The sequence below is a fragment of the Sparus aurata genome, chromosome 8, assembly GCF_900880675.1.
Source record: "Sparus aurata chromosome 8, fSpaAur1.1, whole genome shotgun sequence".
Classification (NCBI taxonomy): domain Eukaryota; kingdom Metazoa; phylum Chordata; class Actinopteri; order Spariformes; family Sparidae; genus Sparus; species Sparus aurata.
Genome location: NC_044194.1, coordinates 8,924,463 through 8,938,335, shown reverse-complemented (window position 1 = coordinate 8,938,335; position 13,873 = coordinate 8,924,463). Strand labels below are relative to the sequence as shown.

General features: G+C 40.4%; 2 protein-coding genes across 3 annotated transcripts; both read right to left on the bottom strand.

The window, feature by feature from the left end:
- Positions 1 to 2,419: 2,419 nt before the first annotated feature.
- Positions 2,420 to 7,461, bottom strand: LOC115586811 (receptor-interacting serine/threonine-protein kinase 3-like). 2 transcript variants are annotated; one of them, XM_030426181.1, is made up of 14 exons: positions 7,349 to 7,461; positions 6,927 to 7,087; positions 6,506 to 6,806; positions 6,276 to 6,424; positions 6,118 to 6,167; positions 5,736 to 5,888; positions 4,558 to 4,640; positions 4,360 to 4,429; positions 3,950 to 4,014; positions 3,762 to 3,831; positions 3,370 to 3,434; positions 3,078 to 3,150; positions 2,658 to 2,897; positions 2,420 to 2,570 (listed from the first exon to the last, which is right to left on the bottom strand). In XM_030426181.1, the coding sequence occupies exons 1-14, from the start codon at positions 7,349 to 7,351 to the stop codon at positions 2,560 to 2,562; spliced, it is 1,494 nt and encodes a 497-aa protein (XP_030282041.1). In that variant the 5' UTR covers positions 7,352 to 7,461; the 3' UTR covers positions 2,420 to 2,559. The 2 variants fall into 2 exon arrangements, with proteins under 2 accessions (XP_030282041.1, XP_030282042.1); XM_030426182.1 differs by lacking the exons at positions 3,370 to 3,434; positions 3,762 to 3,831.
- Positions 7,462 to 8,253: 792 nt separating this feature from the next.
- LOC115586812 (receptor-interacting serine/threonine-protein kinase 3-like) lies at positions 8,254 to 13,830 on the bottom strand. The gene is made up of 12 exons (XM_030426183.1): positions 13,575 to 13,830; positions 13,158 to 13,315; positions 12,734 to 13,037; positions 12,125 to 12,273; positions 11,967 to 12,016; positions 11,608 to 11,769; positions 10,393 to 10,475; positions 10,195 to 10,264; positions 9,785 to 9,849; positions 9,494 to 9,566; positions 9,062 to 9,304; positions 8,254 to 8,974 (listed from the first exon to the last, which is right to left on the bottom strand). Exons 1-12 carry the CDS (start codon positions 13,575 to 13,577, stop codon positions 8,964 to 8,966), a joined length of 1,371 nt encoding a protein of 456 aa, XP_030282043.1. The 5' UTR covers positions 13,578 to 13,830; the 3' UTR covers positions 8,254 to 8,963.
- Positions 13,831 to 13,873: the final 43 nt, after the last annotated feature.

Below are 13,873 nucleotides of genomic sequence, written 5' to 3'. Positions count from 1 at the left end.
TACTGATATGCAAATAATCTCACATCCCGTTCGCTGTTCAGCTCTCTGCTTCAGGCTGCGGCCACAGTAACGTTACACACGGCCGGTCATTTGTTCGTGGAAATCTTGCTATTGATTTGGGGACAATGACATGACTGGTTAGCTAGCTAATCATGTTAGCTAGCATACTGTCAAATTATATTTATTGTTTGTCAACCGTATGCAATGTTATTGACTTTGAATCTTGCTAGCATAGCGTTAGCTTTCTGGCTCATCGCTGAGCGGACTAGAATATCTCCCGTTGCCAAGTCGTATCTATGATCCGTCCTATTTACTGGAGGAGTGAACAACGTTTCCGTTGCATAAGAATCTTGCGGGAGAGTAATGATTGTTCCAGGTATTAGTCAAACCCTCAGGCGTTACCAGGGAAACTAAGTTATGGCTTGTGAAAAACTTTATATTTTGATTGTAAAACGCATGAAAATGTAAATGAATGGTCCGAATTTCTTTTCTTTGGCAAGTGACCATGGTATAAGCGGGATAATGCCCTTCGAGGTGTCCATTAACAGAAATGAATCGGACTTCGCGGTCCGCTTCGCGTCGGACGGTTCACCCCTCCGCGTCGTCCGATTCATTTCTGTTAATGAACACCTCGTCGGGCATTATCCCTTACTTAATTTACACCTAGGAAAGGCGTTCCATCAAATTGCCTGATGACAGTTCTAAATTATTTCGCTGGCTCAAGCGCTAGATGGTAACCGTGGCAATGGAGACTCAACGTTATTTCACAGTTTATTCATCAACAGCAAGACATCAACAGCAAGACAGAAAAAACATGAGTGATTTTATCATTTCTTTTAATTTATTTGGTGAGTTTGACAACTTTGAAGACTGGGATGCAGCAGAAGAAAAAGAGAGAAGAGAATATGAAAAGAAAAAGGAGAAGCGACACAAGGAGGTGACACCGGAGGAATTGAACGAATTAGAGGATGACAAGGACGAGATAAGCACAAAGAAAACCACGAAATGGGCAGTTAAAACGGCCTCGTCAGAAAGGTGTGGTTTGACATCCAGCTGTGTTTCGCTCGGCGTGGCAGGAAGGGGAGCCGTGAGCTAACCATGACATCTTTTGTCATCCAAAGAGACGAACATGGCGTTGAATACGTCAGCTTAGCGCATAATCCTCAGACAAAAAACCATAAAGATCCGAACGACCCACACAAGGAAAACCTACGAGGGTTCATGTTCGCCAGGCCCGGGGATCCTCTGTGTCCAGTAAACAGTTTTAAAAAGTACATCTCCAAGTGTCCCCCAGATGCAAAATCGTTTTATCTCCACCCGAAGCGCTCCATCACTGATGCATCTGATGTGTGGTACTCCAGGGAGCCGATAGGGTGTCAACTACCTGGGGAACATGCTGAAAAAAATCAGCGAAGAGGTCTGTACACTAGCTACATTTTAATAATAATGTAGCCGTATAACCCCTCTTCTGTGCTCATTAATGTCTCATTAAAAATCTGTGAACTTTGATTCTTTGAAACAAAATTTCGCATCATCCTCTGGACACACACAAGCGGTAAGTAGTGCACTGGCCTTCTGAAATTATACTTTATATGACGGAAAGTAAGGTTAAGCCATCATCTCACTTCCCATCACTGATCAACTGCTGCGGGTGGGTCGCTATGGCCACGTTGCTTGGCAACGCCTGCATACGGGAGATATTAAATAGTCCGCTCGACTTGTAAAAATAAAAAAAACCCTTACGATTTTAACTCTAAAACACATTAAAGTATTATTAATTTGTTAAATATTTCTATCTTTCGTGGGTGACCATGGGATAAGCAGGATAATGCCCTTCGAGGTGTTCATTAACAGAAATCAATCGGACGACGCGGAGGCGTGAACCGTCCGACGCGTCCGATTCATTTCTGTTAATGAACACCTCGTCGGGCATTATCCCTTACATGATACACCGGAATGATGAACAAATGAAACCCAAGTGCAGGAAGACTCTGTAGCGGGTGATTAAAACCACCCAGAACAATGGTCCCCATCTATACCAGTAATATGGGTGAGGTGAGGCGTCTACATAGAGCCCGGTGGTAGAAGACAGCCCTCGACCCGGCCACTGTTTGTTCAGCCTGTTGCCATCTGGCAAAAGATACAGGAGTGTCTGCTGCCGTACCACCAGACTACACTGACTGCACGACTCTTCAATTCCTCCTCCACACGCTGTATGCTTCCATGCAATGCAGCACCAAGGGACTAACACTTGGTTTCATTGTAAAATGATAAATAAGTGGAACCTGGAACTGGCAGAAGGAGGGCTGTGACCCCCCCCAAATAATATCAACAATGGTAAACATGCAGGGTGCTGATAATTAAGATTACACACCATGTTACTTTGTACAGACTCTAACAAATAGACAAGATAAAGAGGCGACAGGAAAAGAAATATGTTTATTAAAAATATATCAGAAACGTCACTGACCAATATGTACAAATGAATAAAATATGGTCTTTTCTTCAAACGAGGCAGAAGGAGGTCGTGTGATAACATCCAGGGAGGCTACTGTTGCTTCAGAATCCACCTGAGGGAAGAGAAAGAAAGTCAAATTTAAAACTCGATAACGAAAAAGACTCATAGATTAATCAAACATGTTTATCTTAGATCTTACCGAGGTCCTCCACTAGGAGCTGATGATTTCTTTTGAGAGCGTCATAGAAGGCTGCTTTGATCTTCTTCCCCTCTGAATCTAATAGTGTGTAAAGCACTCTCATTTGTTCCCGGCTGGTCTTTTCGGCTCTGATATTATCGTAGGTTTCAGGGTTGACCATGTTGCCAAGCTCCTCTGCTATCTTCACGACAAGTTTGACTCTTTGAATTAAGTCTGCTTTCTTGACATTGACAAAATTTTCTGTTTGAAAAAAACATGTACAGAAAGCATTATGCAATTAATAATGTGACTCTTCATAAGATTCAATATCATGCTCATTTGAGGTCCTTTTGATAACATTACAGGTGAACGTAACAAAACAAAACTTATCATTTAAATCTAAACGATGGAGAATCAGTATGGTGGTGAAAAAATACTCACCTTTTTCTTCATCAGTCATGTGTTTGGCAGAAGAATGGGATGCATCCTGATGGAAGACTTCCCTTCTCATTCCCTTGAATGGGATACAAAGAGTCATACATAATAACTAGAATGAAACAATATGTCCCTGATTTCTCTCTTTGCTGGCTGTTTTTTTTATTTCTGTCAAGTCTGACCATATGCTTTATGACTTTTTAGACCTCATCATATCATATCAATGAAACTAGCAGATTAAAGAAAGCTAGTTAATTTGTTGCCAGCTTCCTGTGAGGCAAACATTTATTTGGCTTACCTGTGTTGGAGGATGGCGAGTTATTGGACTTGGCATGTCCACCTCATTGTTTGATATTGACCGTTCTGAAAGAGAAGAAAGAAGCATCACGTTTTGTTGTGGAAAGGAATAATTTAATACGAAAATGAACATGTGAAAATAGTCTTATTGCCTCTGTCATTTCCATTCTGTGCTCCTAATGCCAGTTCTTGCACTTTATAACTTGGGTCACAGGTAACAAACCACTTAAAGTTATTGACTCACTAGTTTTGATCATAATCATGCTGCTCATATTTACAACATTGATTGGCAATCCAAAACTGTAGCGGCACCATACTGTAAAAATCCAAATGTTATGCATTATATTGCTTTAAAGTCACCTGACCCACAAACAGGAGGACTGAAGGATCTACCTGGTGCCTGATGAGGAGGATGACGGTTTGAAGCGCTTGTATCTGAAAGTTGATTACTGTTTGGTGAGTCCTACGGTAACACAGGAATCAAATGTGAATATATCAGAGAAAAAAAAAGAAATCAAGAAGTGTCAAAACTAGTTAATTTGTTGCCAGCTTCCTGTAAGGCAAACATGTATTTGGCTTACCTGTGTTGGAGGATGGCGAGTTATTGGACTTGGCATGTCCACCTCATCAATTGACTTTGACCGTTCTGAGAGAGAGGAAAGAAGCGTCACATTTTGTTGTGGAAAGTAAGGAATAATTTAATAGGAAAATGAACATGTGAAAATAGTCTTATTGCGTCTGTCATTTCCATTCTGCGCTCCTGATGCCAGTTCATGCGCTTTGTAACTTGGGTCAGAGATATTATAATACAGGGGACAGAGCACTTAAAGTTGTTGACTCACTAGTTTTGATTATAATCATGCTGCTCATATTTACAACACTGATTGGCAATCCAAAACTGTGGCGGCACCATACTACAAAAATCCAAATTGTATGCATTATATTGCTTTAAAGTCACCTGACCCACTAACAGGAGGACTGAAGGATCTACCTGGTGCCTGATGAGGAGGACGACGGTTTGAAGCGCTTGTTTCTGAACGTTGATTACCATTTGGTGAGTCCTACGGTAACACAGGAAGAAAATGTGAATACATCAGAGAAAATAAGAGAAATCAAGAAGAATGAAATCATGCATAATAATTAGTGAGCATTATATTTGATTTCCTGAAATGAAATGTGTGAGTTGTACCAGTCTTTTTAAGACTTGATCGACCGCATCACGAATTGCCCTCTTGTGCTTTGAGAACACTTCCTCAGTTTCTTCAAGGACCTCTGAAACAGAAGCCAAGTATTTTTCTTAAATACATTGTGTAAATGCATATAGTGTTGTGCATATTACAATAAACATGAATGAAGGTATCATAAGTGTCATGCTGCTACACAAAAGGCTACTGTAGTCATTTCATTTAAGTGCACACAACCATTTAAAGGTTTGAAATCATCTGCCATAACAGCTTGATTCACCACAGCCAGATGGCTGAGAGGACTGCTGTATACATGTTAATGTTCTTTCATGCTTTTAGGTTGAGGAAAGCCCTCTTTACAAATAAATGTTATTCTGTGGGGTGGGCGGAAAATAATGTTTTATATATATGGAGAATAAACACTCTGCAATGGTTTAACCAGGAGGACCACTTGAAGGGAAGAATGTGCAAGATACGAAGTCAATGTATTTAGCTTTTTTGGTTTTAGTCGCTTGATGTTACATCACAGGAAGGGCAAAAAATATATATAATCACCAGTCAATGGTGAAGCTTAGCATCAAAATCTGTGCAGATTTAAATGGGAACAGATTTCAGTGTGCATAATAATACCTGTAACAGACGTATGATAACAGCCAAAACTCTTCTTACTTCAAAATAGAAACAGAAGTTCAGTTGAGGTGCCATTAAAATATCAGCTGGAGGTGCCATGGTCTGACAAATCACAGTGCAGAGTGTGAAGAGCGGAAACAAAACTGTCCTCCAAATTATTTAAAGCCCTGTTGCCCCGTTTAACTTCAATTATGATCAATTGTAAGTTTGGGTTTTTTCTCATCTGAAAAAAAATAACGTAACGTAAAATGGACGTAAAATATTATTCAGTAGTGTAGTAGTAATCAGCTAAATGGAAGTTTGAATCATTTAATCATCATGAATTATTCTACTTTTGGGCTCAAAACTTTTTAAAAAGGTAAATAGTTAATTTGGTGTCTGATTTATTTTGCATGTCATCAATGTAAAAATATCACTTATTGTAGGAAAGAAGAAGAACTTCAACATATCAGGCAACAGCAAACTTTTGAATGGTACGTACACCTCCGACTAGAAAATATTCCCATATAGCAGCACTGTTCATTTACTGTAAATTACTATAACAAATACCTACCGTCAATTTTAGGCCTCTTGTTGGGATCACCATCCCAGCATCTCTTCATGAGGTGAACCAGCTCTTTCAACCCCTCCACCGCCATCTTTTCAAGGTCTTCACAGGGAGGTCTTTGTCCATCAGGGATACTCAGTGGCACAAGAGCCGTCCTGCCTGTGTGTACATATGTGTATAATGTATATGCAGTATCCAATTCACCATGTAACATTGTTATTTTAGTTAAAAAATGATCTATTATGAAGAAAATAAAATAGAAGAGATCAAGTGAACAAAACAAAACAAAAATAGATGGTGGGATCTGATATCTGTGAATAATAAATTGGAGTAACAAAAACGTCCACAAGCTGAAGGATGGTGGGATAATAAAATCCACTATACATACCTGGATAGGGCTCTTCACCAGTTACAATAGACCAGAGCAGGATACCGTAGCTGATTAAGATAGAGAAAGAGATACAATTTAAAGTAAAATGGTAAGGTTTTATCATACAGTAGTATTTATATCGATAATTATTCTTTTTACAATGTTAACCTGTATACCTGTATATGTCAAAAGCACGGACAGGTTTATATGAAGCATCAAAAGCCTCAGGAGGCATGTACTTGTATGTGCCTCCGGTCTCTCCTGTCTGCTCGCTGCTGCTGGTCAAAGCACTGGTGGAAACCCTGGACAGACCAAAGTCTGCTAGCTACAGTGTAAGAGGGAAAACATCACATTAAGCAAACAATGACATCATCTGTATGAATGAAAACATAAGAGTTATGGTTACCCTGGCATTGAGGTTTTCAGTCAGCAGTACATTGCTTGGCTTCAGGTCTTGGTGCACAATCTTCTTTAAATGGAGGAAGTTCACGCCTAGAGCCACTTCACGGGCCAGGCGGAAGGCCAGGGGCCACGGTGGAGGATGCGGCGGGTCCTCCCGCAGGGACTCAACAGACCCCATTTCCATGAACTGCATCACTATTCCATGTTGCGTGGATCTGCTGAATGGCGGACATCCCTTGTAAGTTCCATAAACCCTCAGTACAAACTCAGAGGACGCCGTTACCATGAGATCGGCCTCTTTGTAGCTAGAAAGAGGGAGGGGAGTTTTGGAAAGAGTGCAGAGAAAGCAGATGAGATAGAACTAATATTTAAGTGTGTATTGATGAGCATGAATTAACCATTTGAGCAGACATGTATATATTTACCCAACATCAGTTTTAAGTATCTTGATGGCCACATCATGTCTCCAGTCTTTGTGCCTGGCCTTGTAGACATGACCAAATCCCCCAGAGCCGACATGCTTCCAGTTTTTGTCCAAGTTTTCATTACCAACAGGCTCAAACTTGTTGCTCAACAGTGCCATCTCCTGTTGAAAAGAGAAAGAAAAACTGCAGTCTCAATCATGGGTAAAAAAAAAATACAAAACATAAATAGTAGAAGTGTGTTAATAACTGCTGAGCTATCACTTCTTGTACACCACATTGTGGTTACAGCGTAAGCTGTGGTTTTGTTTGTACGCCATCATTAAAAGATTGTGTTAATACTCACCAAGAGCAAGCCTTAAGTTATAAAGACACTGACAAACATTTCCCACAACTTTTCCCAGAGAAAGCAGGCTTCCACTCACCATATATACTCACGTTGTCCCTCGCACAGAGGTTCAGGAGTTAGTTCATACTGAGGCTGTGTCAAAACAAGACGAGGAAATGTGCAGTTTCCTACCCCAGTCCTCTGGTATGAACTGAGGGGAGGAGTTCAAACAAAGGGGAACACGGGGTGGGGCAACATCTCAACAGATTGTATGAACTGCAGGCATTGACAGTCTGGATCTCATTTTATGTTGCTGCAGCAGAAAATTAAGAGATGGGTTTAAATGTCATTAAGGTAAAGCTGACTTAAAATGCTTTTACCCACAAAGTTTACTACAATTTTTATGCCACTGCCAACTTGTTTTTGTGTGCACTGTGAGAGGAAGTTGCGAGAGGTATAAAAGAAAGGTTGGCAGTGATGGGAGAAAACAAACCTTATATGGTAACCCCCGTCTCTGTCAGTCAGACCTTGTCAAGAATTGTGTTTATGTCCGGGTGTGGTCCGCAGAATAAAACTTTGCTTGACTGGTGAGTTTTTATAAACGTGTCTTGAGAGCTCAGCCTTACCAGAGAAGCTACACCTCCCTGTCTTTAGGTGACAGGGATGAACAATTGCTCTGAAAGTAATTTGAAGAAAAAAAACTTGGTTGATGAATAAGAGATCAGGCGCCTATTTATGAGACAAAATGATTTTTAGCTGTGTCAATTTAAGGAAAATGTATTTTGAAATGGGAGTGAGACAAACACACCTCTAATTAAAAGACTACAGTTGTTGCGTTTTGCAAAATGTTGAGGACCCAAATGCAGACACAGAGGCAGGCAGGAGGACGGACCATGAAGCAGACTTTAATGAAGCACATATCCAAAGTCCAAACTTCAAAATGCAAACAACAGAAGGCAGGGAACAAGTACAGAAACACAAGAGGTGGAGGAGACACAAAACTGAGGGTGAAACACAGGCTTTAATACACCGGAATGATGAACAAATGAAACACAAGAGCAGGAAGACTCTGTAGCGTGTGATTAAAATGGCCAAGAACAATGTTACCCATTTACACAGGATCAGTAATATGGATGAGGTTAGGTGTATTTACATAGAGCCCGGTGGTAGAAGACCCGGCCAGTGTTTGTTCAGCCTGTTGAAATCCGGCAAAAGATACAGGAGTGTCTGCTGCCGTACCACCAGACTACACTGACTGCACGACTCTTCAATTCCTCCTCCACACGCTGTATGCTTCCATGCAATGCAGCATCAAGGGACTAACACTTGGTTTTATGTTTTGTTGTAAAATGATAAATAAGTGGAACCTGGAACCTTGAGAGCACATGTACACGAACGAGTTTCAAATAGATCCTAGTCTGCTCTGCTCTCAGATCAGAGAACTGGCAGAAGGAGGGCTGTGACCCCCCCCCAAATAATATCAACAATGGTAATCATGCAGGGTGCTGATAATTAAGATTACACACCATGTTACTTTGTACAGACTCTAAAAAAAAGACAAGATAAAGAGGAGACAGGAAAAGAAATATGTTTATTAAAAATATATCAGAAACGTCATTGACCAATATGTACAAATGAATAAAATATAGTCATTTCTTCAGACGAGGCAGGGGGGAGGTCGAGTGATAACATCCAGGGAGGCTACTGTTGCTTCAGAATCCACCTGAGGGAAAAGAAAGAAAGTCAAATTTAAAACTTGATAACTTAAAGGACTTATAGATTAATCAAACATGTTTATCTTAGATCTTACCGAGGTCCTCCACTAGGAGCTTATGATTTTCTTTGAGAGCGATGTAGAAGGCGGCTTTAACCTTCTTCCCCCCTGAATCTAATACGCTCCTGTAAAGCAGTCTCATTTGGTCCTGGCTGGTCTCTTTGGCTGCAATCTTGTCGTAGGTTTCAGGGTTGACCATGTTGCCAAGCTCCTCTGCTATCTTCACGACAAGTGTGACTTTTTGAATTAAGGTTGCCCTATTGTCATCGACAAACTTTTCTGTTTGAAAAAAAACATCACAACATGTACAGAATGCATAACGCAATAAATAATGTGACTCTTGATAAGATTCAATATCATGCTCATTTGAGTTCCTTTTGATAACATAACAGGTGAACTTAACAAAACGAAACTTATATTTTAAATCTAAACTATGGAGCATCAGTATGGTGACGAAAAAATACTCACCTTTTTCTTCATCAGTCATGTGTTTGGCAGAAGAACAGTATGCATCCTGATGGAAGACTTCCCTTCTCATTCCCTTGAATGGGATACAAAGAGTCATACAATATAATTAGAATGAAACAATATGTCCCTGATTTCTCTCTTTGCTGGCTGTTTTTTTATTTCTGTCAAGTCTGACCATATGCTTTATGACTTTTTAGACCTCATCATATCATATCAATGAAACCAGCAGATTAAAGAAAGCTAGTTAATTTGTTGCCAGCTTCCTGTGAGGCAAACATGTATTTGGCTTACCTGTGTTGGAGGATGGCGAGTTATTGGACTTGGCATGTCCACCTCATCGATTGACATTGACCGTTCTGAGAGAGAGGAAAGAAGCGTCACGTTTTGTTGTGGAAAGTAAGGAATAATTTAATACGAAAATGAACATGTGAAAATAGTCTTATTGCGTCTGTCATTTCCATTCTGCGCTCCTAATGCCAGTTCTTGCGCTTTGTAACTTGGGTCAGAGATATTAAAATACAGTGAACAGAGCACTTAAAGCTGTTGACTCACTAGTTTTGATCATAATCATGCTGCTCATGTTTACAACAGTGATTGGCAATCCAAAACTGTGGCGGCAACATACTACAAAAATCCAAATTGTATGCATTATATTGCTTTAAAGTCACCTGACCCACTAACAGGAGGACTGAAGGATCTACCTGGTGCCTGATGAGGAGGACGACGGTTTGAAGTGCTTGTTTCTGAACGTTGATTACCATTTGGTGAGTCCTACGGTAACACAGGAAGAAAATGTGAATACATCAGAGAAAATAAGAGAAATCAAGAAGAATGAAATCATGCTTAATAATTAGTGAGCATTATATTTGATTTTTTGAAATGAAATGTGTGAGTTGTACCAGTCTTTTGAAGACTTGATCGACCGCATCACGTATTGCCGTCCTGTGCTTTGAGAACAATTCCTCAGTTTCTTTAAGGACCTCTGAAACAGAACCCAAGTATTTTTTTTTTTCAAATAAATTGTGTAAATGCATAGTGTTGTGCATATTACAATGAACATGAATGAATAGAGGCTTCACAAAGAATGCAGGTATCATAAGTGTCATGCTCCTACACAAAAGGCTACTATAGTCATTTAATTGAAGTACACACAACCATTTAAAGGTTTGAAATCATCTGCCATAACAGCTTGATTCACTACAGCCAGATGGCTGAGAGGACTGCTGTATACATGTGAATGTTCTGTCATGCTTTTAGGTTGAGGAAAGCCCTCTTTGCAAATAAATGTTATTTAGTCTGTGGGGTGGGCGGAAAATACTGTTTTATATATATGGAGAATAAACACTCTGCAAAGGTTTAACCAGGATGACCAGCTGAAGGGAAGAAGGTGCAAGATACAAAAAACAGAAGTTCATCGATTTATCTTTTTTTGTATGAGTCGCTTGATGTTACATCACAGGAAGGGAAAAAAATATATGATCACCAGTCAATGGTGAAGCTTAGCATCAAAATCTGTGCAGATTCAATGGCAACAGATTTCAGTGTGCATAATTATACCTATAACAGGCGTGTTGCCTTGGCAAATCTCTTCTTAGTTTAAAATAGAAACAGAAGTCCAGTTAAGGCGCCATTAAAATATCAGCTGGAGGTGCCATGGTCTGACAAATCACAGTGCAGAGTGCGAAGAGCGGAAACAAAACTGTCTTCCGAATTATTTAAAGCCCAGCTGCCCCGTTGTTGTTGAATTATGATCAATTGATCAATCAATCAACTTTGGGTTTTTTTACTGACTGGAAAAAATAACACAACGTAAAATGGATGTAAAACACTATTTTCCATTGTCATTTAAAAAAGTAGGGGAATCAGTTAAATTAAAGTTTTAATCATTTAATCATCATGAATTATTCTACTCTGGCCTAAAAACTTAAAAAAAAAAATTAATAGTTAATTTGGTGTGATTTATTTTACATTTCATCAGTGTAAATATATCAATTATTGTAGGGAAGAAGGAAAATGATTGCAAACTTTTGAATGGTACGTACACCTCTGACTTGAAAATATTCCCATATGGCAGCACTGTACATTTACTGTAAATTACTATAACAAATACTTACTGTTAAATTTCGGCCTCTTGTTGGGATCCTCATCCCAGCATCTCTTCATGAGGCCAACCAGCTCTTTCAACCCCTCCACCCCCATCTTTTCAAGGTCTTCACAGGGAGGTCTTTGTCCTTTGTCTGCCACCAGCATCTTCACAAGACTGTAATCAGCCACTGCTGTACATACAGTGATACGATGATGACAAGCATCAAAACATACTCAACTGCCGGTGTGTACATATGTGTATAATGTATATACAGAGATCAAACGAACAAAACAAAAAAATAGATGGTAGGATGTGAATAATAAATTGGAGTAACAAAAACGTCCATAAGCTGAAGGATGGTGGGATAATAAAATCCACTATACATACCTGGATAGGGCTCTTCACCAGTTACAATAGCCCAGAGCAGGATACCGTGGCTGATTAAGATAGAGAAAGAGATACAATTTAAAGTAAAATGGTAAGGTTTTATCATACAGTAGTATTTATATCAATAAATATCCTTTTTAAGTTGATAACCTGTATACCTGTATATGTCAAAATCACGGACAGGTTTATATGAAGCATCAAAAGCCTCAGGAGGCTTGTACTTGTATGTGCCTCCGGTCTCTCCTGTCTGCTCGCTGCTGCTGGTCAAAGCACTGGTGGAAACCCTGGACAGACCAAAGTCTGCTAGCTACAGTGTAAGAGGGAAAACATCACATTAAGGAAACTGTAACAGTCAGAGTTATTAAATGTAGCGCCTCCTTTTGTTAAGTGGATAGTGTAACCTGTACCTAGAGGAAGAGTTGGTGTGCTTCCGCTCAACCATGCATAGCAATGCCACCAGCGGAGTGAAGACCACCCTTTTATATTATTTTATTTTATATTGTGATGTATAGGTGTAGGATCCTCGACCTATGGGTGTCAAGGCATGTATGCATGTGATAACTAGTGCCGTAGCGACCTGGCTTGGTATGGTCTGTAAGTTACAGTGGAATAAAAGTATGTGCAGAAATCCCACATGTTGCCTGTCGTGTCGTTTGAGCTAACCGGAGCTACCGCCAATGAAAGCGGACCATAACCTTCCCCCTCACTGACCACGTTACAAAACAATGAGATCATCTGTTAAATGAAAACATAAGAGTTATGGTTACCCTGGCATCGAGGTTTTCAGTCAGCAGTACATTGCTTGGCTTCAGGTCTTGGTGCACAATCCTCTCTGCATGGAGGAAGTTCATGCCTGCAGCCACTTGATGGGCCAGGCGGAAGGCCAGGGGCCAAGGTGGAGGGCCCGACAGGTCATTCAGCAGGGACTCAACAGACCCCCTTCTCATGAACTCCATCACTATTCCGCGTTGCATGGATCCTCCGCTGGTTGAAGAAGATCTCTGATAAATTCCATAAACCCTCAGCACAAACTCACAGGACACCGTTTCCATGAGAGTGGCCTCTTTGTAGCTAGAAAGCAGGAGGGGGGTGTTGGAAAGAGTGCAGAGAAAGCAGATGAGATATAACTAATATTTAAGTGTGTATGGGTGAGCGTGAATCAATCATTTGAGCTAACATGTATATATTTACCAAACACCAGTGTGAGGTATCTTAATGGCCACATCAAACCCCCAGTCTTTGTGCCTGGCCGTGTAGACATCACCAAATCCCCCAGAGCCGACAGGCTCCCAGTTCTCCAAGCTTTCATCACAAACAAGCCTGGTCTTGCGGCTCGGCAGTGCCATCTCCTGTTGAAAAGAGAAAGAGAAACTGCAGTCTCAATCATGGATAAAAAAACTACAAAACATAAATAGTAGAAGTGTGTTAGTAACTGCTGAGCTATCACTTCTTGCACACCACATTGTGGTTACTGCGTACGCTGTGGTTTTGTTTGTACAACATCATTAAAAGATTGTGTTAATACTCACCAAGAGCAAGCCTTAACTTATAAGGACACTGACAAACATTTCCCACAACTTTTCCCTGAGAAAACAGGCTTTCACTCACCATATATCCTCGCGTTGTCCCTCGCGCAGAGATTCAGGAGTTAGTTCATACTGAGGCTGTGTCAAACAAGACGTTGAAAGTTACAGTTTCCTGCCCCAGCCCTTTGTTATGAACTGAGGGGAGGAGTTCAAACACAGGGGAACACGGGGTGGGGCAACATCTCAACAGGTTGGATGAACGGCAGGCGTTGTAGATTGACAGTCTGGATCTCATTTGATGTTGGCGCAGCAGAAAATTAAGGGATGAGGTAAATGTCAGTAAGGTAAAGCTGAATTAAAATGCTTATACCCACAAAGTTA